The 24841-nt window shown below is 48.0% G+C and overlaps 1 protein-coding gene across 1 annotated transcript in view; it reads left to right on the top strand.

The window, feature by feature from the left end:
• Positions 1-24841, top strand: part of LOC140385928 (regulator of G-protein signaling 22-like) — a 927092-nt gene that overhangs the window by 565421 nt on the left and 336830 nt on the right. The window contains exon 15 of the mRNA XM_072468579.1: positions 4964-5065. Within this exon, the coding sequence (XP_072324680.1) occupies positions 4964-5065 (102 nt within the window). The remainder of the gene's footprint in view (positions 1-4963; positions 5066-24841) is intronic.

The raw sequence follows: 24841 nt of genomic DNA, 5'->3' as shown, positions 1-24841 counted from the left end.
TGGGGCCGCCAGCCAGGTCGGCAGCGACGTTCCAGAGGAGGACTTCCTGGGGAAGACAAGGAGGCGCTCATGAGGCATTTGGTTAGTGGTGGTACACAGCAGCGACCGGATGGAGTGGAGAGGGTCCGGGAGGACCTCCTGCCACCGTGAAACTGGGAGATCCCTGGACCGTAGGGCCAGTAGGACGGTCTTCCAGACCGTGCCGTTCTCCCTCTACTTGCCCGTTCCCCCGGGGGTTGTAGCTGGTCGTCCTGCTCGAGGCTATACCCTTGCTGAGCAGGAACTGGCGCAGCTCGTCACTCATGAAGGAGGACCCCCTGTCGCTATGGACGTATGCGGGGCAACCGAACAGTGTGAATATGGTGTTAAGGGCTTTAATGACTGTGGTCGCTGTCATGTCAGGGCAGGGGATGGCGAAGGGGAAACGGGAGTACTCGTCCACCACGTTCAGGAAGTATGTGTTGCGGTCGGTGGAGGGGAGGGGCCCTTTGAAATCCAGCATGAGGCGTTCAAAAGGACGGGAGGCCTTGATCAGGTGCGCACTCCGTGCCAGCCATATCCATCCGCGGGAGAAGGCTCTCACTGTCCACCCTATCCAATCCCCTGATCATTTTGTATGCCTCTATTAAGTCTCCTCTTAACCTTCTTCTCTCCAACGAAAACAACCTCAAGTCCGTCAGCCTTTCCTCATAAGATTTTCCCTCCATACCAGGCAACATCCTGGTAAATCTCCTCTGCACCCGCTCCAAAGCCTCCACGTCCTTCCTATAATGCGGTGACCAGAACTGTACGCAATACTCCAAATGCGGCCGGACCAGAGTTCTGTACAGCTGCAACATGACCTCCCGACTCCGGAACTCAATCCCTCTACCAATAAAGGCCAACACTCCATAGGCACTATCCGGCCTGAAAAAATGCGGTTTGCACTCTGCGCAGATGTGGCAGTCCCTTGTGACTGTACGGACCTCCTTCACGGAGTAGGGGAGGTTGCGGGTCTTTATAAAATGGTAGAACCGAGTGACCCCCGGGTGGCAGAGGTCCTCGTGGAGGGTTTGGAGACGGTTAATTTGTGCGTTGGCACATGTGCCGTGGGATAGGGCATCGGACGGCTCGTTCAGCTTTCCGGGACGGTACAAGATCTCATAGTTGAAGGTGGAGAGCTCGATCCTCCACCTTAAGATCTTGTCATTTTTAATTTTGCCCCGCTGTGCATTATCGAACATGAAGGCTACTGACCGCTGGTCAGTGAGGAGAGTGAATCTCCTGCCGGCCAGGTAATACCTCCAATGTCGCACAGCTTCCACAATGGCTTGGGCTTCCTTTTCCACTGAGGAGTGGCGGATTTCTGAGGCGTGGAGGGTTCGGGAGAAAAAGGCCACGGGTCTGCCCGCTTGGTTAAGGGTGGCCGCTAGAGCTACATCGGAGGCGTCGCTCTCGACCTGGAAGGGGAGGGACTCGTCGATGGCGCGCATCGTGGCCTTTGCGATATCCGCTTTGATGCGGCTGAAGGCCTGGCAAGCCTCTGTCGACAGGGGGAAGGTCGTGGTCTGTATTAGGGGGCGGGCCTTGTCTGCGTACTGGGGGACCCACTGGGCGTAATATGAAAAGAACCCCAGGCAGCGTTTTAGGGCTTTGGAGCAGTGAGGGAGGGGAAATTCCATGAGGGGGCGCATACGTTCGGGGTCGGGGCCTATTATCCCATTGCGCACTACATATCCCAAGATGGCTAGCCGGTTTGTGCTAAAAACGCATGTGTCCTCGTTGTATGTGAGGTTCAAGGCTTTAGCGGTCTGGAGGAATTTTTGGAGGTTGGCGTCGTGGTCCTGCTGATCGTGGCCGCACATGGTTACGTTGTCGAGATACGGGAACGTGGCCTGCAACCCGTGTTGATCAACCATTCGGTCCATCTCTCGTTGGAAGACCGAGACCCCGTTTGTGACGCCAAATGGGACCCTTAGGAAGTGGTATAATCGCCCGTCTGCCTCGAAGGCTGTGTACTTGCGGTCACTTGGGCGGATGGGGAGCTGATGGTAGGCGGACTTGAGGTCCACGGTGGAGAAGACCTTATATTGGGCAATCCGATTCACCATGTCGGATATGCGGGGGAGAGGGTACGCATCTAGCTGTGTGTACCTGTTGATGGTCTGGCTATAGTCTATGACCATCCTTTGCTTCTCCCCTGTCTTTACTACTACCACCTGTGCTCTCCAGGGACTATTGCTGGCCTGGATTATGCCTTCCTTCAGTAGCCGCTGGACTTCGGACCGAATGAATGTCCGGTCCTGGGCGCTGTACCGTCTGCTCCTAGTGGCGACGGGTTTGCAATCCGGGGTGAGGTTTGCAAACAAGGATGGGGGCTCAACCTTGAGGGTTGCGAGGCCGCAGATAGTGAGTGGGGGTATTGGGCCGCCGAATTGGAAAGTTAGGCTCTGCAGATTGCACTGGAAGTCTAATCCCAGTAATGTGGGCGCGCAGAGTTGGGGAAGGACGTAGAGCCTGTAGTTTTTTAATTCCCTCCCTTGCACCGTTAGGGTCACTATGCAGAAGCCTTTGATCTGTACGGAGTGGGAACCTGCAGCTAGGGAAATCTTTTGTGCACTGGGACGGATGGTCAAAAAACAGCGTCTTACCGTGTCGGGGTGGATGAAGCTTTCTGTGCTCCCGGAGTCGACCAGGCATGGTGTCTCGTGCCCGTTGATCAGCACCGTTGTTGTCGTCGTCTGGAGCGTCCGGGGCCGTGCTTGGTCCAGCGTCATTGAGGCCAGACGTGGTCGTCGTGCTTCAGCGTCTTCCTCGAACCCCGTGGAGCCGTCGATGCTGGGGTCCATTGTTGCCGTCCAAGATGGCGGCGGGGGTGAACAAAATGTCTGCCCCCATGCATCGAACATGGCTGGGGGGTCCCAAGATGGCGGCGGGGTGGACAAAATGGCCGCCCCCATGCGTCGCACAGGGCTGGGGGGTCCCAAGATGGCGGCGCCCCTCCTCCCCTCGTGGTGGCCGGGACCCAAAATGGCTGCGCCTGCGGGTCGCACATGGGGTGCTGGGGGGGTTGGGGAGCGTTTGAAACACTCAGGACTCCTTCTCAGGGGACAGCGGTGGCCGGGACCCAAAATGGCTGTGCCTGCGGGTCGCACATGGGGCGCTGGGGGGGGGGTTGGGGAGCGTTTGAAACGCGCAGGACTCCTCCTTCTCCGGGGACAGCGGCGACCCCCCGGGACCGGCACACAGCCGCGAAATGGCCCTTTTTCCCGCAGCTCTTGCAAATCGCTGCGCGGGCCGGGCAGCGCTGCCGGGGGTGTTTCGCCTGGCCGCAGAAATAGCAGCGGGCCCCCCCGGGACGACTTGGCGTCTGAACCGCGCAAGCCTGTGGGGGGGGGGGGGGTTCGTCGCGACGGGGGTCCACGGAGCCCAAGGGGCTGCCGCGCGGTCGGGGCCGTAGGCGCGGGCGTTTCACACGGCCACATCTAGGGAGGCTGCAAGGGCCCGTGCCTCAGAGAGTCCTAGCGACTCTTTTTCTAAAAGTCTTTGGCGGATTTGGGGAGAGTTCATACCTGCCACAAAAGCATCGCAAATTAACATGTCCGTGTGTTCAATCGCGTTTACCGGCGGGCAGCTGCAGGCCCATCCCAAAATTAGCAGCGCGGCGTAGAATTCGTCTAGCGATTCTCCGGGACTTTGCCGTCTCATTGCGAGTTGGTAGCGTGCGTAGATCTGGTTCACTGGGCGAACATAGATGCTCTTTAATGCTGCGAACACCGTCTGGAAACCCTCTGCGTCTTCTATGAGAGGGTAAATTTCCGGGCTTACCCTCGAGTGCAGGACCTGTAGTTTCTGGTCTTCTGTGACCCGGCCGGGGGCCGTTCTGAGGTAGGCTTCGAAACAAGTCTGCCAGTGTTTAAAAACTGCTGCTGAGTTCACTGCGTGGGGGCTGATCCTCAGGCATTCTGGGACGATCCTGAGCTCCATAGTCCTTTAAGCACGCTTAATAAATTGTAGCACACAAAGACTCACGAGAGACGAATAGAGATGAAGTCGATGAGGCTTTATTAAGCGTGACTTGTTCCCCGCAGTTCAGCAACAGACTGGCCTGCGGGGGAGAACTCCTGGTTCTTATACTCCGCCTTCAGGGCGGAGCTAGAGATCAACAGCCAACCAGGACCCGGGATCTGTCAGCCAGTGACATCACGGCTTCACAGTCCCACATGACCCCTAATGCATACTACCACAGACAGATACAGGAATGGGCAGGGAGCAGGGGGATACAGATCCTTAGAAAATAGGCAACAGTTTTAGATAGAGGATCTGGATCGGCGCAGGCTTGGAGGGCCTGTTCCCATGCTGTAATTTTTCTTTGTTCTTTTTTCTTTGAACTTTTGTGTGCAAGCTGTGTGACTACAGCCTCCCTATAATTAATATAGAAAGGGTCGTTGAATGGTATCTGTAGATAGTCAGAGCTGAAACAACAGGTTTCTCGTCACTGGTTTTCTGTCTTTGAGAATGTAGCAGCTTGTGGCTTGTGTGATTTTTAGTTTGCACAATTTTAACCCTTTCACCAGTCCTCGGTTTGCTCATTAAACTTTCCAACCTCTCCGAACGTAGCCATGGTGCTGCTCACTTGAAATTCCATTGAATAAATTCACAAAGAAGCTAGATATTCACGATGAAACCTTGTATTGCCATATTAATCTCTTCTGTTTCTTCCTCTTTGGCAAAATATTGTAGGTTTGAGTTAAGTTAAGAGAAGAATCTTCTTTATTTAAATAAAGAACAAAGTTTAACAAAACAGTAGCAGCAAAGCAAAATAGAAGCAGTGGAACAGGTGTGGACTTGCAAAATTCTGTTACAGACTTGCCCAGAAGCCCACACAAGCTCTCTAAACAGCAGCTATTTAGAATGACTACATAGAATAGAAATAAACTTTTATTGATTCCAATGTAAAATAATTTTTCTCAATATCTTGCAGTTATGGAACAATGGTGTAAACTTGTGGTGTGACCTGAAAGAGTATCAGCGACTTTTTTACGCAGAAGCATTTCAACCTTTTAGACTCAGGAGACAAGCTCAGGTAACATGTGAAATGAATATTATTTCAATAGTTAGCAATAACTTAGAACGGAAGAAGAGAGGGGCTTTTCACAGTAACTTAATTGCAGTGTTAATGTAAGCCTACCTGTGACGATAAGGATTATTATTATGTTCGACTTGAAACATTAACTCTATTTCTCTCTTCACGGATGCTGCCAGACCTGCTGAGTTTCTCCAGCACTTTCTGTTTTTATTCCATTTTGTCTTCCCTATCTTTCCTGAAAGCTTTGTATTGTCGAATAGTAAGGACCCAGCACTCATCATTTTTAATCCACTTTTCTGTTATTACCACAGCATCATATTCCTGTAGGGATATCATGATTGTATTGTAATTCACCGACTACCACGAGGAGTATCATTATATAAGTGAATGTTACAGTCAGGAGACCTTAGACTGACTAGGAAGCTGGAAGAGAAAGGTTGCTTGTGCATGTTAATACTGTTATTCATCTGTTGTTTTGTATATAATTGACCCACAGTTAATGTTAATAAATAGTTTATAGCTTTAGCTACAAGTGTCTATAAATCAGGCCATCCAACAAGAACATTACGTGGTTCCAGGGTTTCCTACTGCAGTAAATTTAGGAGATCAATCAGATTTGCGTAAGGTAACGATGCTCCTAACATTAAATGGTTCCAGGGCTGTTTTGTATTCAAATGAGCAAAAGTATCAGCATGCCACGAGGTCCACAGAGATTTGAGGATTTTGCAGATTGCAAGTATTAACAATAAGGAGTCGTGAAGCCACCAATGAGTCTCAGATTTCATGGTAATGTGGACAGCAACTGGCACGTGTTTAAACAACAATTTAATCTGTTTCCTACTGCAGTAACCTTAGGAGAACAATCAGATTCACGTTAGGTAATGATGCTCCTGACAGCGGCAGGGCTCGAAGCAGTTGCTGTATTTAATACGTTTAAAAGTTGCAAACGATGAAGATAGTAAAAATGTTAACCAAGTAATTCGAAGATTTGATGCACATTGCACCCCCCAGAAAGAATGAAATTTCTGAACATTTACGTGTTTTGATCACGCTTACAGAAGACAGAAGAGTCCATAGATAATTTCATCACTGATTTAAAGTTAAAAGCTAAAGCCTGTAATTTTTCTGCAGTGGAATCTTCCATGATTCGGGACCAGATTGTGCGTGGTGGGAATGAAAATAAGCTGAGGGAACGGTTGCTGAGGGAATCGGAGCTGTCTTTGGTACAAACAGTTAAGATTTTTCAGACTCACAAGCTAGCAGCACAGCATTCTAAAATGTTTTTCTAATGGCAGTGTCATCTTGGAGGAAAGCACTCCAGTTGCCGCCCTTTTTCCAAAAGGCGGGAAACTTCAAAAAAAAGACAAGAAAATTCCTGCAGCTTCTTGCATACCAACAAACAGGTTAATGATCAGGACAAAGTATTTCTGTGTGAAAGATGTGGTAAAAGGCAGACATTAAGACTGTCCAGCGTTTGGCAAGTTTTGTTCTAGATGCAAAGAAAAAAAATTACTTTGCTCAGAATTGTCACTCCAAGCTCAACCCCAGATCAGTCAGCACAGTGACCAGGGACGAAACATCATTGTTTGTGGGAGTAATAATAGAGAAGAAGAATTTTTTGGAGACATTCAAAAATTCTCCAGCACTTAAAAAATTACAAAAAATGTAAAATAAATGCGGTTGATGAAGACAAATGACTGCTACCACGTGAAGTGAATGGTACAGTGGTATAACTGAAGTTAGACACTGGTGCCAAAGCCAATTTAATCAGCATGACTAAATTAAAAAATCTAATCATTCAACCGATTGGAAGAAATCACAAAATATCTCTGAGAGATTATAATAATTCAGGGATTAAATGTTATGGTGCTTGTGATCAGAGTGTGGTGGTGCAGAACATGGGACTGGATTCTCCATTTCAGTGGTTAAGTATCAGCTTGAACGGAGAATTCACGGGCGTTTTGCAATGAAAAATCAGCACCAACCTCTCACCAATTCCAGCACCGGTGAGGGGTTTGCAGCGACGTTGGGTGAAACTCCCGGCTCCCACGCCGAAAAGGGCCGTAGAATGGCCGGGTCCCGGGCCACATATGAAAAATGAAATGAATGAAAGAAAATCGCTTATTGTCACAAGTAGGCTTCAAATGAAGTTACTGTAAAAAGCCTCTCGTCACCACATTCCGGCGCCTGTTCGGGGAGGCTGTTACGGGAATTGAACCGTGCTGCTGGCCTGCCTTGGTCTGCTTTCAAAGCCAGCGATTTAGCCCTGTGCTCCAGCGGTCGTTCTGTACAACTGGCCGTGTGCTGACCCGATACGCCATCCGCAACCCCACAGGCCACCCCCTGGCCATCCCCTCAGCCCTCGCAGAAGTCCCCGCTGGCCAACGGCACGGATCCCGATAGACTGTGGCGGTGCAGGATACAATCTGCAGCCCCACGCTGAGTTCCCGACCACTGAGACAACACATGTCCCGCGTGGTTGGGAACTCGCGTGCGACGCAATGTCGCCATTTCAGAGGGGCAGAGCATGGCTGACCGGCGTCATCAATCCGGCGCCGATCCCAATTTGGGCGTCGGAGTCAATTCACGATCTGATCGACGATTACGATATCGGCATCAGACAACGGAGAATCCCGCCAACAGTTTGTTCTGTCCCGTTCTGTATTGTATCCGAGGGCTTCGATTCATTATTAGGTGATTAGTCCTGTGAAGAATTAGGTCTAGAGCAATTGGTATATAGCATCAACAATGGATTTGATCAACCCTCTGACGATTATCAGCAAATTCAACGATGTGTTCACAGGTTTTGGTACACAACTATTCAGCTACAAGATACAGCTCAAAGAGGATGCAAAACCTGTGATACAGGCACCAAGAAGAGTACCTGCACCTCTTTGGGATCGCCTCAAAAAGTAGCTAGACACAATGACAGAATTAAAAGTAATCAGAAAGATAGAAGAAACTGCCGGTTGGGTCAACTCCATGGTTTGTAGTGGGTAAAGTCTTGGAGGGGATTATAAGAGACATGATTTATAATCATCTAGATAGGAATAATATGATCAGGGATAGTCAGCATGGCTTTGTGAAGGGTAGGTCATGCCTCACAAACCTTATCGAGTTCCTTCAGAAGTTGACTGAACAGGTAGACGAGGGTAGAGCAGTTGATGTGGTGTATATGGATTTCAGCAAAGCGTTTGATAAGGTTCCCCACGGTAGGCTATTGCAGAAAATATGGAGGCTGGGGATTGTGGGTGATTTAGAGATGTGGATCAGAAATTGGCTAGCTGAAAGAAGACAGAGGGTGGTGGTTGATGGGAAATGTTCAGAATGGAGTTCAGTTACAAGTGGAGTACCACAAGGATCTGTTCTGGGGCCGTTGCTGTTTGTCATTTTTATCAATGACTTAGAGGAAGGCGCAGAAGGGTGGGTGAGTAAATTTGCAGACGATACTAAAGTCGGTGGTGTTATCGATAGTGTGGAAGGATGTAGCAGGTTACAGAGGGATATAGATAAGCTGCAGAGCTGGGCTGAGAGGTGGCAAATGGAGTTTAATGTAGAGAAGTGTGAGGTGATTCACTTTGGAAGGAATAACAGGAATACGGAATATTTGGCTAATGGTAAAGTTCTTGAAAGTGTGGATGAGCAGAGGTATCTAGGTGTCCATGTTCATAGATCCATGAAAGTTGCCACCCAGGTTGATAGAGTTGTGAAGAAGGCCTATGGAGTGTTGGCCTTTATTGGTAGAGGGATTGAGTTCCGGAGTCAGGAGGTCATGTTGCAGCTGTACAGAACTCTGGTACGGCCGCATTTGGAGTATTGCGTACAGTTCTGGTCATCGCATTATAGGAAGGACGTGGAGGCTTTGGAGCGGGTGCAGAGGAGATTTACCAGGATGTTGCCTGGTATGGAGGGAAAATCTTATGAGGAAAGGCTGATGGACTTGAGGTTGTTTTCGTTGGAGAGAAGAAGGTTAAGAGGAGACTTAATAAAGGCATACAAAATGATCAGGGGGTTGGATAGGGTGGACAGTGAGAGCCTTCTCCCACGGATGGAAATGGCTGGCACGAGGGGACATAGCTTTAAACTGAGGGGTAATAGATATAGGACAGAGGTCAGAGGTAGGTTCTTTACGCAAAGAATAGTGAGGCCGTGGAATGCCCTACCTGCTACAGTAGTGAACTCGCCAACATTGAGGGCATTTAAAAGTTTATTGGATAAACATATGGATGATAATGGCATAGTGTAGGTTAGATGGATTTTGCAACATTGTGGGCTGAAGGGCCTGTACTGCGCTGTATTGTTCTATGTTCTATGTTTGTTTAAAGAAAAGGAATGGCAATATTCACATATGCATGGATCCTAAAGATCTTAACAAGAATATCAAAAGGGAACATTATCAAACACCAAACCATGAGGAAATCACATCTGAATGGCTGGTGCACAATTCTTTACGAAATAATACTGCACTTTTAATACGCCGTTTGGACAGTGCTGCTTTCTGAGAATGCTGTTTGGCATAATTTCAGCATCAGAAATTTTTCACCGTCCCATGGAGGACATAATCGAAGGCATCGAAGGTGTACGTGGATGATATCGTTGTTTGGGGCTCAACTATAGAAGAGCACAATGCGAGGTTGCTTAAAGTTCTAACAAGCGTCGGAATAAATGGGCTAAAGCTCAACAAGCAAAAGTGGCAATTTGGAGTAACTGTTGGTAACACATTCCGAGGTGATGTGCTCTAACCCGCATGGCATTGAATCAGCCAAGGACAAAATCCACGCAATTCACAACATGCCAAAACCACACGACAAGAAAGCCATCTTAAGAGTGATGAGTGTGATCAATTTTATAGGGAAATTCATTCCAAACCTGTCAGCAAAAACAACACATCTATGTGATCTCCTGCACAAGACAACAGATTTCACTTGGCCTGAGCAACATGAGCAAGAGTGGAAGAAGCTCAAGACTTCACTAACCACCACGCCAGTTGTCACATTTTTTGACCCATCTAAGCAGATTAAAGTGTCAACAGAAACGCCCAAAGTTGGCCCAGGAACAGCTCTTCTGCAACTCTAGCATGACGATTGGAAACCTGTCGCGTATGCATTAGGGCCTGGTTTAACTGCCTAAATAGCTGCCTCTTAAAGAAGACCAAGGCTAGCCAGCAGCACGGTTCAATTCCTGTACCAGCCTCCCCGAATAGGCGCCAGAATGTGGCGACTAGGGGCTTTTCACAGTAACTTCATGGAAGCCTACTTGTGACAATAAGCGATTTTCATTTTCATTTCATGATCCATGACAACAACAGAGCAGAGGTACGTTCAAACCAAAAAAGAATGCCTGGATTTAGTTGTAGACGTGGAGAAATTCCGCAACTAGGTGTATGGGCTTCCAACTTTCACAGTTGAGACAGATCCTAGTCCTTTGGTTAACATCAAGAAAAATCTCAACCAGATGTCTCCACGCATTCAGAGGTTGATGATGACGTTACTAAGCTATGACTTCAATCTCACCTACACGGCAGGCAAATATTTGTTCTTGGCAGATGAATTATCGAGAGCGCCGATACAAAATATTAATAGTGAATTTGCAGCAGATGTGGATCTGCATGTCAATCTTATTTCCACACTACTACCAGTGTCAGATATGAAACTATGTGAGATCCAAGAAGACACCAAGAAGGACCAAACTATTCAAGAAGTGATGAGGAACATCAACTCACACTGGCCAGAGGTCAATGTATGGAATTCTACAAAATAAGATCTGAACTCAGTATCATTAATGGAGTGGTACTTTATTTGAACACAAGAGTTATACCTCAATTTCTTTGTAAGGATAAACTAAAGAGGATACACAATAATAATAACAATCTTTACTGTCACAAGTAGGCTTACATTAACACTGCAATAAAGTTACTGTGAAAAGCCCCGAGTCGCCACATTCCACCGCCTGTTCAGGTACACAGGGGGAGAATTCAAGAATGTCCTTTATCCAGGTCCACGTGGTCGGTTGGAAGTTGTTGGGTTCGTCTCAGCTGGGCTCGTCCTTCAGGAAATGATCGCAGGTCCTTGAACTTGGTTGTTCTGCTACAGTTGGTCGTGCACAGGCTGGTCCCAAAAGAGGCCGATCCCTAGTGCGCAAGGCTTTTTATTCTTCGTCTCTTTCACGCCTTTATTCCAGGTCCAATGGATCGATAGGGTTTTGATCACTCTCATTGATCTTAGCCAATTAGGGGGCGTATACCTCGATGGCTGGGCGGGTCCTAGCCATCATTGTCCCCAGCACGTAGGCGTTTCCAAATAAGGGGGGGTGGCGCCGGTTAGTCTGCTATCGTTGATGGTCCTTAATGCGAATTGCTGCTGTCTTGGGGAAAATGATGACCGATCTTTAATGAACAGGGAGTTTCTCACCAGGTCTGGTTTCTTTGCACCATACACAGAGGCTGTGTACCTGTCTGTGTCCCAAATTGACCACAATTCCCATAGTCCTTTGCAGGTGGCCATTTTAAATGGCTACATTCCGTCCTTTTGATCCTGGTGGATCACAATCTTGATCCCGTAGTCGACCTTATCAAGTCGGCCACTGGTCAGTCAGTTCAGGCCCTACTCTACTCTGTCCTGGAATTCATTGAAAATTTTACCTGATACCTTATCACATACATTCATCAAATCAATTCACTACTAATGGCTATTTTATACCTAAATTAAAGTCATATAAATTAATTTAACTTAAATTCATACTAAACATTTGGTTGCTTATTAAACTTTCTATGCGACACTCATGCTGCGGTTTTTACATAAAAAACATATCTAAACACAAAATCTACAAACTTAAACAGCAGCACCACATTCTTCCTTCTTATCACATTTCATCAGTGCAGAGGCACAAAGGGTCCATTTAGCAGCAGTTGTTACAGTTTTTTAAAATATGTTGTACATTCTTAATAGAGCTCTATTGGATTCCAAAGAAGGGAGCTCGAACTGTGTATATAGGGGGCCGGGAGGCTTTTGCCTTCCATATACGGAGTTTGAATGTGAGGAAAACACTAGAGATTACTGAAATCAGGAGGAGTGTCTCTATTATGTATGATGTGGAGATGCCGGCGTTGGACTGGGGTGAGCACAGTACGAAGTCTTACAACACCAGGTTAAAGTCCAACAGGTTTGTTTCGATGTCACTAGCTTTTGGGAGCGTTGCTCCTTCCTCAGGTGAATGAAGAGGTCTGTTCCAGAAACACATATATAGACAAATTCAAAGATGCCAAACAATGCTTGGAATGCGAGCATTAGCAGGTGATTAAATCTTTACAGATCCAGAGATGGGGTAACCCCAGGTTAAAGAGGTGTGAATTGTGTCAAGCCAGGACAGTTGGTAGGATTTTGCAGGCCAGATGGTGGGGGATGAATGTAATGTGACATGAATCCCAGGTCCCGGTTGAGGCCGCATTCGTGTGCGGAACTTGGCTATAAGTTTCTGCTCGGCGATTCTGCGTTGTCGCGGGTCCTGAAGGCCGCCTTGGAGAACGCTTACCCGGAGATCAGAGGCTGAATGCCCTTGACTGCTGAAGTGTTCCCCGACTGGAAGGGAACATTCCTGCCTGGTGATTGTTGCGCGATGTCCGTTCATTCGTTGTCGCAGCGTCTGCATGGTCTCGCCAATGTACCACGCTTCGGGACATCCTTTCCTGCAGCGTATGAGGTAGACAACGTTGGCCGAGTCGCACGCGTATGTACCGCGTACCTGGTGGGTGGTGTTCTCACGTGTAATAGTGGTATCCATATCGATGATCTGGCACGTTTTGCAGAGATTGCCATGACAGGGTTGTGTGGTGTCGTGGTCACTGTTCTGAAGACTGGGTAGTTTGCTGCAAACAATGGTTCGTTTGAGGTTGTGCGGTTGTTTGAAGGCAAGTAGTGGGGGTGTGGGGATGACCTTGGCAAGATGTTCATCGTCATCAATGACGTGTTGAAGGCTGTGAAGAAGATGACGTAGTTTCTCCGCTCCGGGGAAGTACTGGACGACGAAGGGTATTCTGTCGGTTGTGTCCCATGTTTGTCTTCTGAGGAGGTCGGTCCGGTTTTTCGCTGTGGCGCGTTGGAACTGTCGATCGATGAGTCGAGTGCCATATCCCGTTCGTACGAGGGCATCTTTCAACGTCTGTAGATGTCTGTTTCGCTCCTCCTCGTCTGAGCAGATCCTGTGTATACGGAGCGCTTGTCCATAGGGGATGGCTTCTTTAATGTGTTTAGGGTGGAAGCTGGAGAAGTGGAGCATCATGAGGTTATCCGTGGGTTTGCGGTAAAGCGAAGTGCTGAGGTGACCGTCCTTGATGGAGACGAGTGTGTCCAAGAATGCAACTGATTTTGGAGAGTAGTCCAACCATCAGACTCACCATGGACTACTCTCCAAAATCAGTTGCATTCTTGGACACACTCGTGTCCTTGACTGGTCCTACTCTTTCCCTAGTCATTCGCTTATTCCTGACATACCTATAGAAAGCTTTTGGGTTTTCCTTGATCCTTCCTGCCAAATACTTCTCATGTCCCCTCCTTGCTCGTCTTAGCTCTCTCTTTAGATCCTTCCTCGCTACCTTGTAACTATCCATCGCCCCAACCGAAACTTCACACTTCATCTTCACATAGGCCTCCTTCTTCCTCTTAACAAGAGATTCCACTTCCTTGGTAAACCACGGTTCCCTCGCTCGACGCCTTCCTCCCTGTCTGACCGGTACATACTTATCAAGAACACACAGTAGCTGATCCTTGAACAAGCCCCACTTATCCAGTGTGCCGAACACTTGCAGCCTACTTCTCCACCTTATCCCCCCCAAGTCACGTCTAATGGCATCATAATTGCCCTTCCCCCAGCTATAACTCTTGCCCTGCGGTGTATACTTATCCCTTTCCATCATTAACGTAAACGTCACCGAATTGCGGTCACTGTCCCCAAAGTGCTCTCCTACCTCCAAATCCAACACCTGGCCTGGTTCATTACCCAAAACCAAATCCAACGTGGCCTCGCCTCTTGTTGGCCTGTCAACATATTGTTTCAGGAAACCCTCCTGCACACACTGTACAAAAAACGACCCATCTATCTTTCTTTGTTCTTTGTACACTAAGTAACCTGTATGCTGTTCTTTTAACACCCAGAAGACTTAACAAACCTCTAAACAGAAGCACATCAGAGTTTACATTCAATACTGAAAACATTTATAATTCTGAATTCCCCAATTGATTAAGAAATAGTCCTTCATGGCAGAGAGATCAACAATACAGCTGCTTTGGCTGACTTCAGCTGCAACACACTGAAAAACGAAACCAAAAAGACAGACACGCCCAAGCTTTTCTCAAAGTGAAGCTAAAAAGCAGAACCAGAGCTCAGCTCCATCCACCTTCTGACATCACTGCAGTAACATGAGCAGCCAAACATTTCTTAATGACATTCTCATGACAGCAGGCGTTGGAAAGGAGTCGGGGTGACCAATCACATAAGCTATGGCTGCTAGTTCGGCTGCCTGCGAACCCAAGTGGCCGGGTAATTTTAAAGATATCTCTTCTAGTAGGCGTCCCTGTGAGTCCTCCATATAATATGTGTCTCACCATTTACACGTGGTTGTAACGATTTGGGAACAAAGGGTCCTGTGGGTTGTGTGGCTGTGATTATCTGGCATTCGTGTGGGGTTCCTGCGTATTGTAAATTGTCTGCTAAGAATGTGTGGGTCTTGGTGCGTTTCACAGAAATATCCCTGCCTTGTAATAAGAGTGTCCAGCGAGCTGCTCTGATCTGACTAACTGAACCATCCTTTAGTTTGCTGTCTAACAACAGTTGGGTGGGGGGGGTGCTTGTTTAATATCGTGACTGGGCTGAGGCCTGTAATGTAGGCAAAGTACTGGACTGCCCAGAAGACTGAAAGCAAGTGTTGTTCACAGGCAGAAAATCCTTGTTCTACGGGGTCTAAAACTCTAGAGGCATACCGGTCCTAATCGATCGTGGCGTTCCTGTAGGAGCACTGCTGAGAGGGTTCGGTCAGTGGTTGCTACCTCTATGGCATAGGGCAAGTCGCAGTCGGGGACTTGTAAAGCGGGAGCTGAACCTGGGACGCGTTTTAAATCGTCTATGGCATTTTTCAGAAACTCTGAGAGCGGGGCGGTCTTGGTGGCAAAACTATCTATATAATTTCTACAGTGTCCCACTGAACCTAGAAATGAGCGGAGACACTTACATTACAGGGCAGGGGCAATTTCACAATGGAGTCAATTCGTTTTTGTTCAATTTCGCGTTTGCCGTGGGTAATAACAGTGTCTAAGTAAAGTACTTTTTTCCTCTATCTGTGCCTTTTTGGGGTTTACCTTACATCCGATGGACTAGAGCAGGGTTAGTAATTCGGCCAATAGAGCCACGTGCTCTTCCCTGGGATCGGTTTGCAGGAGCAGGTCGTCTACATACTGAATGAGGCATTCGGGGCGGGAGAATTTGGAAAGACCTAGCTGATTTCGGCGGCAGCGGTGCGCAGGGGCCTTCTGGGAGGTGAGTAGTGAGTTTAAAAACCTTACCTTTACAGGAGCAGCCCTTTGGATTTCGGCGGCAGCGGTGCGCAGGGGCCTTCTGGGAGGTGAGTAGTGAGTTTAAAAACCTTACCTTTACAGGAGCAGCCCTTTGGATTTCGGCGGCAGCGGTGCGCAGGGGCCTTCTGGGAGGTGAGTAGTGAGTTTAAAAACCTTACCTTTACAGGAGCAGCCCTTTGGATTTCGGCGGCAGCGGTGCGCAGGGGCCTTCTTGGAGGTGAGTAGTGAGTTTAAAAACCTTACCTTTACAGGAGCAGCCCTTTGGATTTCGGCGGCAGCGGTGCGCAGGGGCCTTCTGGGAGGTGAGTAGTGAGTTTAAAAGCTCTTACCTTTACAGGAGCAGCCCTTTGGATTTCGGCGGCAGCGGTGCGCAGGGGCCTTCTTGGAGGTGAGTAGTGAGTTTAAAAACCTTACCTTTACAGGAGCAGCCCTTTGGATTTCGGCGGCAGCGGTGCGCAGGGGCCTTCTTGGAGGTGAGTAGTGAGTTTAAAAGCTCTTACCTTTACAGGAGCAGCCCTTTGGATTTCGGCGGCAGCGGTGCGCAGGGGCCTTCTTGGAGGTGAGTAGTGAGTTTAAAAACCTTACCTTTACAGGAGCAGCCCTTTGGATTTCGGCGGCAGCGGTGCGCAGGGGCCTTCTTGGAGGTGAGTAGTGAGTTTAAAAACCTTACCTTTACAGGAGCAGCCCTTTGGATTTCGGCGGCAGCGGTGCGCAGGGGCCTTCTTGGAGGTGAGTAGTGAGTTTAAAAACCTTACCTTTACAGGAGCAGCCCTTTGGATTTCGGCGGGAACCGGAAGTTCGACCTCTGGCAAGTCCCCCCCCCCCCCCCCCCAATAAATTCTGGTGGAGAGGAAACCCGAGACACTACACGTGTAGTGTCTCCCACCCACCCTCCTCCTCTAACCTAATAATAAGACCCATTGGTGTAAGGTAAGTGCCATATTATATTATATATTATTAGCATTGTGCAGGCCAAGGATTGGAGGTGGAGGAGCAGTCTCTGTCAGCGAGAGAACCTGAGAACATCTCAGAAGGTAAGCAAGTGATTTTTACTTTTATACCTTTTTTCAAATTGTGTGTGTCGGGGGGGAAACTGAAGTGACATCACAGAAAAGCTGTGACCTGAGTGGCTGGTTGGGATTCTAACCTAAATTTTTTTGACTATTTGGGAACTAATTAAACATAATAACTTAATTATAATTTAGAGGATATCTAAGCCAGAGATCGGAGGATATTATAGTTAGCTATCGCATTTCTATTAGAAATCTAGTGCTAGGAAACAGATAGTTGACAGTAACTTTGTAATTTAAAAAAAAAAAAGTATTTATAAAAAAAAAAAGACAAATTTTAATTTTAATTAATTGACGCAATGTCAGTTAGAGGGGTGCTGTGCTCTTACTGTGAGATGTGGCAGGTCCGGGAGGCTTCCAGCGTCCTGGATGGCTTCATCTGCAGAAAGTGCACCCAACTGCAGCTCCTCACAGACCGCATGGTTCGGTTGGAGCAGCAATTGGATGCACTTAGGAGCATGCAGGTGGCGGAAAGCGTCATAGATCGCAGTTATGTAAGTGTGGTCACACCCAAGGTGCAGGCAGAGAAATGGGTGACCACCAGAAAGGGCAGGCAGTCAGTGCAGGAATCCCCTGTGGTTGTCCCCCTCTCGAACAGATATACCCCTTTGGATACTGTCGGGGGGGATAGCCTATCAGGGGAAAACAGCAGCAGCCAGAGCAGTGGCACCACGGCTGGCTCTGATGTTCAGAAGGGAGGGTCAAAGCGCAGAAGAGTAATAGTTATAGGGGACTCTATAGTCAGGGGAACAGATAGGCGCTTCTGTGGACGTGAAAGAGACTCCAGGATGGTATGTTGCCTCCCTGGTGCCAGGGTCCAGGATGTCTCCGAACGGGTAGAGGGAATCCTGAAGGGGGAGGGCAAACAGGTAGAGGTCGTTGTACATATTGGTACTAACGACATAGGCAGGAAGGGGCATGAGGTCCTGCAGCAGGAGTTCAGGGAGCTAGGCAGAAAGTTAAAAGACAGGACCTCGAGGGTTGTAATCTCGGGATTACTCCCTGTGCCACGTGCCAGTGAGGCTAGAAATAGGAAGATAGAGCAGACAAACACGTGGCTAAACAGCTGGTGTAGGAGGGAGGGTTTCTGTTATCTGGACCACTGGGAGCTCTTCCGGGGCAGGTGTGACCTGTATAAGATGGACGGGTTGCATCTAAACCGGAGAGGCATAAATATCCTGGCCGCGAGATTTGCTAGTGTCACACGGGAGGGTTTAAACTAGTATGGCAGGGGGGTGGGCACGGGAGCAATAGGTCAGAAGGTGAGAGCGTTGAGGGAGAACTAGGGAATATGGACAGTGTGGCTCTGAGGCAGAGCAGACAGGGAGAAGTTGCTGAACACAGCGGGTCTGGTGGCCTGAAGTGCATATGTTTTAATGCAAGGAGCATTACGGGTAAGGCAGATGAACTTAGAGCTTGGATTACTACTTGGAACTATGATGTTGTTGCCATTACAGAGACCTGGTTGAGGGAAGGGCAGGATTGGCAGCTAAACGTTCCAGGATTTAGATGTTTCAGGCGGGATAGAGGGGGATGTAAAAGGGGAGGCGGAGTTGCGCTACTTGTTCAGGAGAGTATCACAGCTATACAGCGAGAGGACACCTCAGAGGGCAGTGAGGCTATATGGGTAGAGATCAGGAATAAGAAGGGTGCAGTCACAATGTTGGGGGTATACTACAGGCCTCCCAACAGCCAGTGGGAGATAGAGGAGCAGATAGGTAGACAGATTTTGGAAAAGAGTAAAAACAACAGGGTTGTGGTGATGGGAGACTTCAACTTCCCCAATATTGACTGGGACTCACTTAGTGCCAGGGGCTTAGACGGGGCAGAGTTTGTAAGGAGCATCCAGGAGGGCTTCTTAAAACAATATGTAAACAGTCCAACTAGGGAAGAGGCGGTACTGGACCTGGTATTGGGGAATGAGCCCGGCCAGGTGGTAGATGTTTCAGTAGGGGAGCATTTCGGTAACAGTGACCACAATTCAGTAAGTTTTAAAGTACTGGTGGACAAGGATAAGAGTGGTCCGAGGATGAATGTGCTAAATTGGGGGAAGGCTAATTATAACAATATTAGGCGGGAACTGAAGAACATAGATTGGGGGCGGATGTTTGAGGGCAAATCAACATCTGACATGTGGGAGGCTTTCAAGTGTCAGTTGATAGGAATACAGGACAGGCATGTTCCTGTGAGGAAGAAAGATAAATACGGCAATTTTCGGGAACCTTGGATGACGAATGATATTGTAGGCCTCGTCAAAAAGAAAAAGGAGGCATTTGTCAGGGCTAAAAGGCTGGGAACAGACGAAGCCTGTGTGGCATATAAGGAAAGTAGGAAGGAACTTAAGCAGGGAGTCAGGAGGGCTAGAAGGGGTCATGAAAAGTCATTGGCAAATAGGGTTAAGGAAAATCCCAAGGCTTTTTACACTTACATAAAAAGCAAGAGGGTAGCCAGGGAAAGGGTTGGCCCACTGAAGGATAGGCAAGGGAATCTATGTGTGGAGCCAGAGGAAATGGGCGAGGTACTAAATGAATACTTTGCATCAGTATTCACCAAAGAGAAGGAATTGGTAGATGTTGAGTCTGGAGAAGGGGGTGTAGATAGCCTGGGTCACATTGTGATCCAAAAAGACGAGGTGTTGGGTGTCTTAAAAAATATTAAGGTAGATAAGTCCCCAGGGCCGGATGGGATCTACCCCAGAATACTGAAGGAGGCTGGAGAGGAAATTGCTGAGGCCTTGACAGAAATCTTTGGATCCTCGCTGTCTTCAGGGGATGTCTCGGAGGACTGGAGAATAGCCAATGTTGTTCCTCTGTTTAAGAAGGGTGGCAGGGATAATCCCGGGAACTACAGGCCGGTGAGCCTTACTTCAGTGGTAGGGAAATTACTGGAGAGAATTCTTCGAGACAGGATCTACTCCCATTTGGAAGCAAATGGACGTATTAGTGAGAGGCAGCACGGTTTTGTGAAGGGGAGGTTGTGTCTCACTAACTTGATAGAGTTTTTCGAGGAGGTCACTAAGATGATTGATGCAGGTAGGGCAGTAGATGTTGTCTATATGGACTTCAGTAAGGCCTTTGACAAGGTCCCTCATGGTAGACTAGTACAAAAGGTGAAGTCACACGGGATCAGGGGTGAACTGGCAAGGTGGATACAGAACTGGCTAGGCCATAGAAGGCAGAGGGTAGCAATGGAGGGATGCTTTTCTAATTGGAGGGCTGTGACCAGTGGTGTTCCACAGGGATCAGTGCTGGGACCTTTGCTCTTTGTAGTATATATAAATGATTTGGAGGAAAATGTAACTGGTCTGATTAGTAAGTTTGCAGACGACACAAAGGTTGGTGGAATTGCGGATAGCGATGAGGACTGTCTGAGGATACAGCAGGATTTAGATTGTCTGGAGACTTGGGCGGAGAGATGGCAGATGGAGTTTAACCTGGACAAATGTGAGGTAATGCATTTTGGAAGGGCTAATGCAGGTAGGGAATATACAGTGAATGGTAGAACCCTCAAGAGTATTGAAAGTCAAAGAGATCTAGGAGTACAGGTCCACAGATCACTGAAAGGGGCTACACAGGTGGAGAAGGTAGTCAAGAAGGCATACGGCATGCTTGCCTTCATTGGCCGGGGCATTGAGTATAAGAATTGGCAAGTCATGTTGCAGCTGTATAGAACCTTAGTTAGGCCACACTTGGAGTATAGTGTTCAATTCTGGTCGCCACACTACCAGAAGGATGTGGAGGCTTTAGAGAGGGTGCAGAAGAGATTTACCAGAATGTTGCCTGGTATGGAGGGCATAAGCTATGAGGAGCGATTGAATAAACTCGGTTTGTTCTCACTGGAACGAAGGAGGTTGAGGGGCGACCTGATAGAGGTATACAAAATTATGAGGGGCATAGACAGAGTGGATAGTCAGAGGCTTTTCCCCAGGGTAGAGGGGTCAATTACTAGGGGGCATAGGTTTAAGGTGAGAGGGGCAAAGTTTAGAGTAGATGTACGAGGCAAGTTTTTTACGCAGAGGGTAGTGGGTGCCTGGAACTCACTACCGGAGGAGGTAGTGGAGGCAGGGACGATAGGGATATTTAAGGGGCATCTTGACAAATATATGAATAGGATGGGAATAGAAGGATACGGACCCAGGAAGTGTAGAAGATTGTAGTTTAGTCGGGCAGTATGGTCGGCAGGGGCTTGGAGGGCCGAAGGGCCTGTTCCTGTGCTGTACATTTCTTTGTTCTTTGTTGTTCTTTGTCTGGAAAATGGAGGGGGAATTATGGAAGCTTTGGGGGAGACATGTCCACGTGCACTGTTGGCCTTGAAAAGTGAATGCAAATTTATACTGGCAAGCCTGATCTAGGGGAATGGACCAAAATCCATTGCTGATATCCAACACGGTGAAATACTTTGCTTGCACTCCCTGCTTAAGCATGGTCGCGGGACGCGTAGCAACGGTGGGAGCTGTTAAAGGGGTAACTTTGTATAGTTTGCGGTAGTCAATGGTGAGTCGCCATGAACCGCCTGGTTTCTTTATGGGCCAAATCGGGGCATTATTAGTGGAAGCTACGGGTCGAATCATTCCTTGTTTTAACAGACTTGTAATTACCTTTAAAATTTCACCTTCAGCCTGCTGTGGAAATCCATACTGTTTCTGTGGTTTGGGGTCGGGCCCTGAGATCATAATAGTACCTGGAAACTGCCCATAGTCGTGCTGGTGTTGGGCAAACGCACCTTTGTGTGTGGCTAATACCTGTTTAATGGTGGCGTCTGTGCTAATTGCCGAACGGTTAAACCAATAGTCCCCATGAGCAAATCCTGTTTTTGTAATCTCCTACTGAGAGCGTGGCGGGGACTCGAGCTGTCTTGGACATTCGCCAGACACATTTGTTTCCGGGGTCGAAGGAGAGGTTATGGGAGTTCATGAAATCTATCCCTAGGATGTGTTCTGCAGTCGGGGGTAGGTCCACTAAAACAATGGGGTGGATAGTGGCTACGTTTCCTATTTGGACGCGTATAGAGGCTGTGATGTATCCCTCTTGCATGTGGCCTGTGAATCCACTGAGTGTAATGGTATAAGTGGTTGGCCATGGTGTTTCTTGGAACAGGTTTGAGGAGTTTAGTGTGGTTCGGGATCCTCCTGTGTCCCAAAAAAATCAACTGCTTGCCCCCGGACTGCCTGTGACTACCCGTCTTCCAATGTAATCCCAGCGTGTGTCACAGACCCATGTTGGAGACGCTGGACACCGTCAATCTAGGGAGTTATAAGCGAGGTTATCTGATTGGGTGTTTACGTTATGCATGGGGCTAATGTAGCCTTTTGGCTGGCGATCGTGGTCTAGCCTATTGTTTCTGGGTGGGGGGTTGGGCTGTTGGGGTCGTTGATTGTGTGTGGGGTTTTGTCTGTAATCGCGGGTGAAATGTCCTACTTGTCCACAATTGTAACTTGAACCTCGTGGTGCGTGGGCTCGGCCTTGTGCTCTGGAGTGCTGCTCCCTTTGCTATGGTTTCCTGGGATATTGGACTTCTCTACCCTTGTTTATCCATGCGAGTCCCTGGCTAGTTCTAACTGGGTACATTGTAGCTTCTACTCCGTCCGGATCCATCTGATCCTGAAGTGACTGTTCCCATGCCCTAGATAGACATCTAAGTACCCAAATCTCATTGTGTGTGGTATCTGCCGGGTCATAGTTTGCGCAAGCCCTTTTACCTGCTTCTGTGGCATGCAAAACTAAAGTACAGGACCATTTAGTGGTTTCATCCTCATCGAGGTGAGCGCGGTTTAAATTTCCGTATGCTGCCTTGAAATGTATCCAGAGGCGACCGGCAAAGGCGGTCGGATGTTCCCCTTTCTTTTGCCTGCATTTGTTCAAACCCTCTACTGGATTCCCTTTGTTGTATCCCATTGCAGTCAATATTGTGGCCTTCATTTCCTCTAGGGTTCCTCCTCCTACGTTTTGGGGTTCTGGCAAAGCTGACCATATGGATTGGCTGAGACTCATCACAATCAATTTTACTTCCGCACTCTCATCTAACCCGTTCATGACCTTTTGCTGGCGCATTTCCTCGAAGAAGCTATGTGGGTCTGTGGTGGGCTGAAATGGAATAATTTTACCGCAAGCGTCCCTTAACTGGGTTACTGAAAGTGGGGTGGTGTAGGTGATATCTGGACCTGCTTGGTCTCTAATCCTTCTCTCTGTGGTTATCGGATTCATGGATGTCGGGGCAGGGGTGGGGGTTTGTGCGACCTATGCAGCCGGTGGTGCCGGTGCCTTTCTTTTTGGGATGCGTGGTGGCTGCTTTTGGCTTCCCGTTCCTTTAACATACATTTGCGCGCTTTCAGTTAACTCTTCCCAATCTGCCATCTCTTCCTCATCTGTCTCGTCTGTCCCGAAGACACACTTAAAACCATTCTGAATTGAAAGTAATGACTGGAGCTTACCTATCTTCTGCTGGCATTTAACTTGGTCAACGGTGCTCTGACTTTGTTCTTTAGTGGACTGGTGGAGTGCTCTTAAAGCTGCCTGTAAATCGGTGCATTTCTTTGTTAATTGGGTGACCTGGTGTTCAGTCTCCTCTCTTACCAAGACTGTGCGCTGTGTGTCTTGATAGGCCTTGCCGTACTGGGTTTGGAAGCTGCTAAAGTGTACTCTGCAAGACTGGTGAGCGCGTTTAACATCGGCGATTTCCCTGTCTTTGGCGGCTAACCTCTCCCGGAGTTCCTCAATAATGTTCTCACTTTCTTTACTGTTTCCCTCATTCTCTTCCTCCTTCTCTACTAACTGTCTGAGGAGCATCTTAACGACCTCCTCGGTGCCTCACAACTGTGCCAAGCAGCACACTATTGCCATTGGCTTTCTGAACTTTGTGGCATTCTTCTTGTATACCTTGCATGAATTCCCCTACCAAGTCTGTCCTATCTTCCCTGGACCTGACTCAGTATTTGCACAAAAAATCGACCATGCTTTGACTTTAAATACTTTCTCAACATATCCTCCCATACGGGGCACTGCGACCTTGGGTTGCTGCTGTGGATTCATCATTCTCTCTGTCATCTGCGCTGCCATCTCTTCTCTTAATTTTTACTTTTAATTTGGAACTGGGGGGAGGGGAATAAGGAGTCGATCGAACAACGGGTACGGCTTACGGCTATATTGCGGTTCACAATCCCTCTGGGTTTGCATGCAAGTCTGACAAATTTACCTTGCAACCTGTTAGTTGCGCATGCGGTTTAGTGCACACTTCCGAATTTTGTTATTTGGTCGATATGAAACTTACTCTTGTGGTTCGTTCTCTTTCCACAATTTAATTCAAAGTTGTGAGATCCCTCTGAGTAACAGAGTCTCTTCTAATCGAGATCCCATCAGAGTCGTCAATAAATGTTGCCTTTTTACCCTTGAGGTGAACCACAAGTTGTTTCTTATATTGACCAAATGACCACACAACCAGTATGTTAGCTCAAAAACACAGTTTATTAACAATACAGGACTTGTATCTCTATGCAATAATACACGTGGCTCCGTACTAAACTACACCTAACAACTAAGATGACCTTTATTTAACTTTGAGTAACTGACACTGTGCGAGATAAGGCCTTTATCCGGGACCATGTGGTCGGTTGGAAGTTGTTGCGTTCGTCTCAGCTGGGCTCGTCCTTCAGGAAATGGTCGCAGTTCCTTGAACTTGGTTGTTCTGCTACAGTTTGTCGCGCACAGGCTGGTCCCAAAAGAGGCCGATCCCCAGTGCGCAGGGCTTTTTATCCTTCTTCTCTTTCGCGCCCTTTTGGTCGGTCCTTGCTCCAGGTCCAATGGATCGACAGGATTTCAATCACCCTCATTGATCTTAGCCAATTAGGGGGCAGATACCTCGATGGCTGTGCGGGTCCTAGCTGTTGTGATATGCTGCTTCGGATAACACAGGCTGCTACTTGATGCAGTCTTAACTAAAGGATGCTCCACACTCTGAAATGAGTTCAACGTGTTTATTGAACTATTAACGCAGTTCGCAAATGAGTTCAACTCTCTGCTAATCTAACTGTAGTAACTCAGTCTAACTGTCCCAGCTTGCTCTCAGCCACGTGCTGGGGTGTGATGCTGCTGATCAACCCTGTCTAACTCTCCAGATGTCTGTCTGTGGAAAGAGGCAGGGTG

Source organism: Scyliorhinus torazame, chromosome 11 (genome assembly GCF_047496885.1).
Source record: "Scyliorhinus torazame isolate Kashiwa2021f chromosome 11, sScyTor2.1, whole genome shotgun sequence".
NCBI classification, from domain to species: Eukaryota; Metazoa; Chordata; class Chondrichthyes; order Carcharhiniformes; family Scyliorhinidae; genus Scyliorhinus; species Scyliorhinus torazame.
This window is presented reverse-complemented; position numbering and strand designations above follow the sequence as displayed.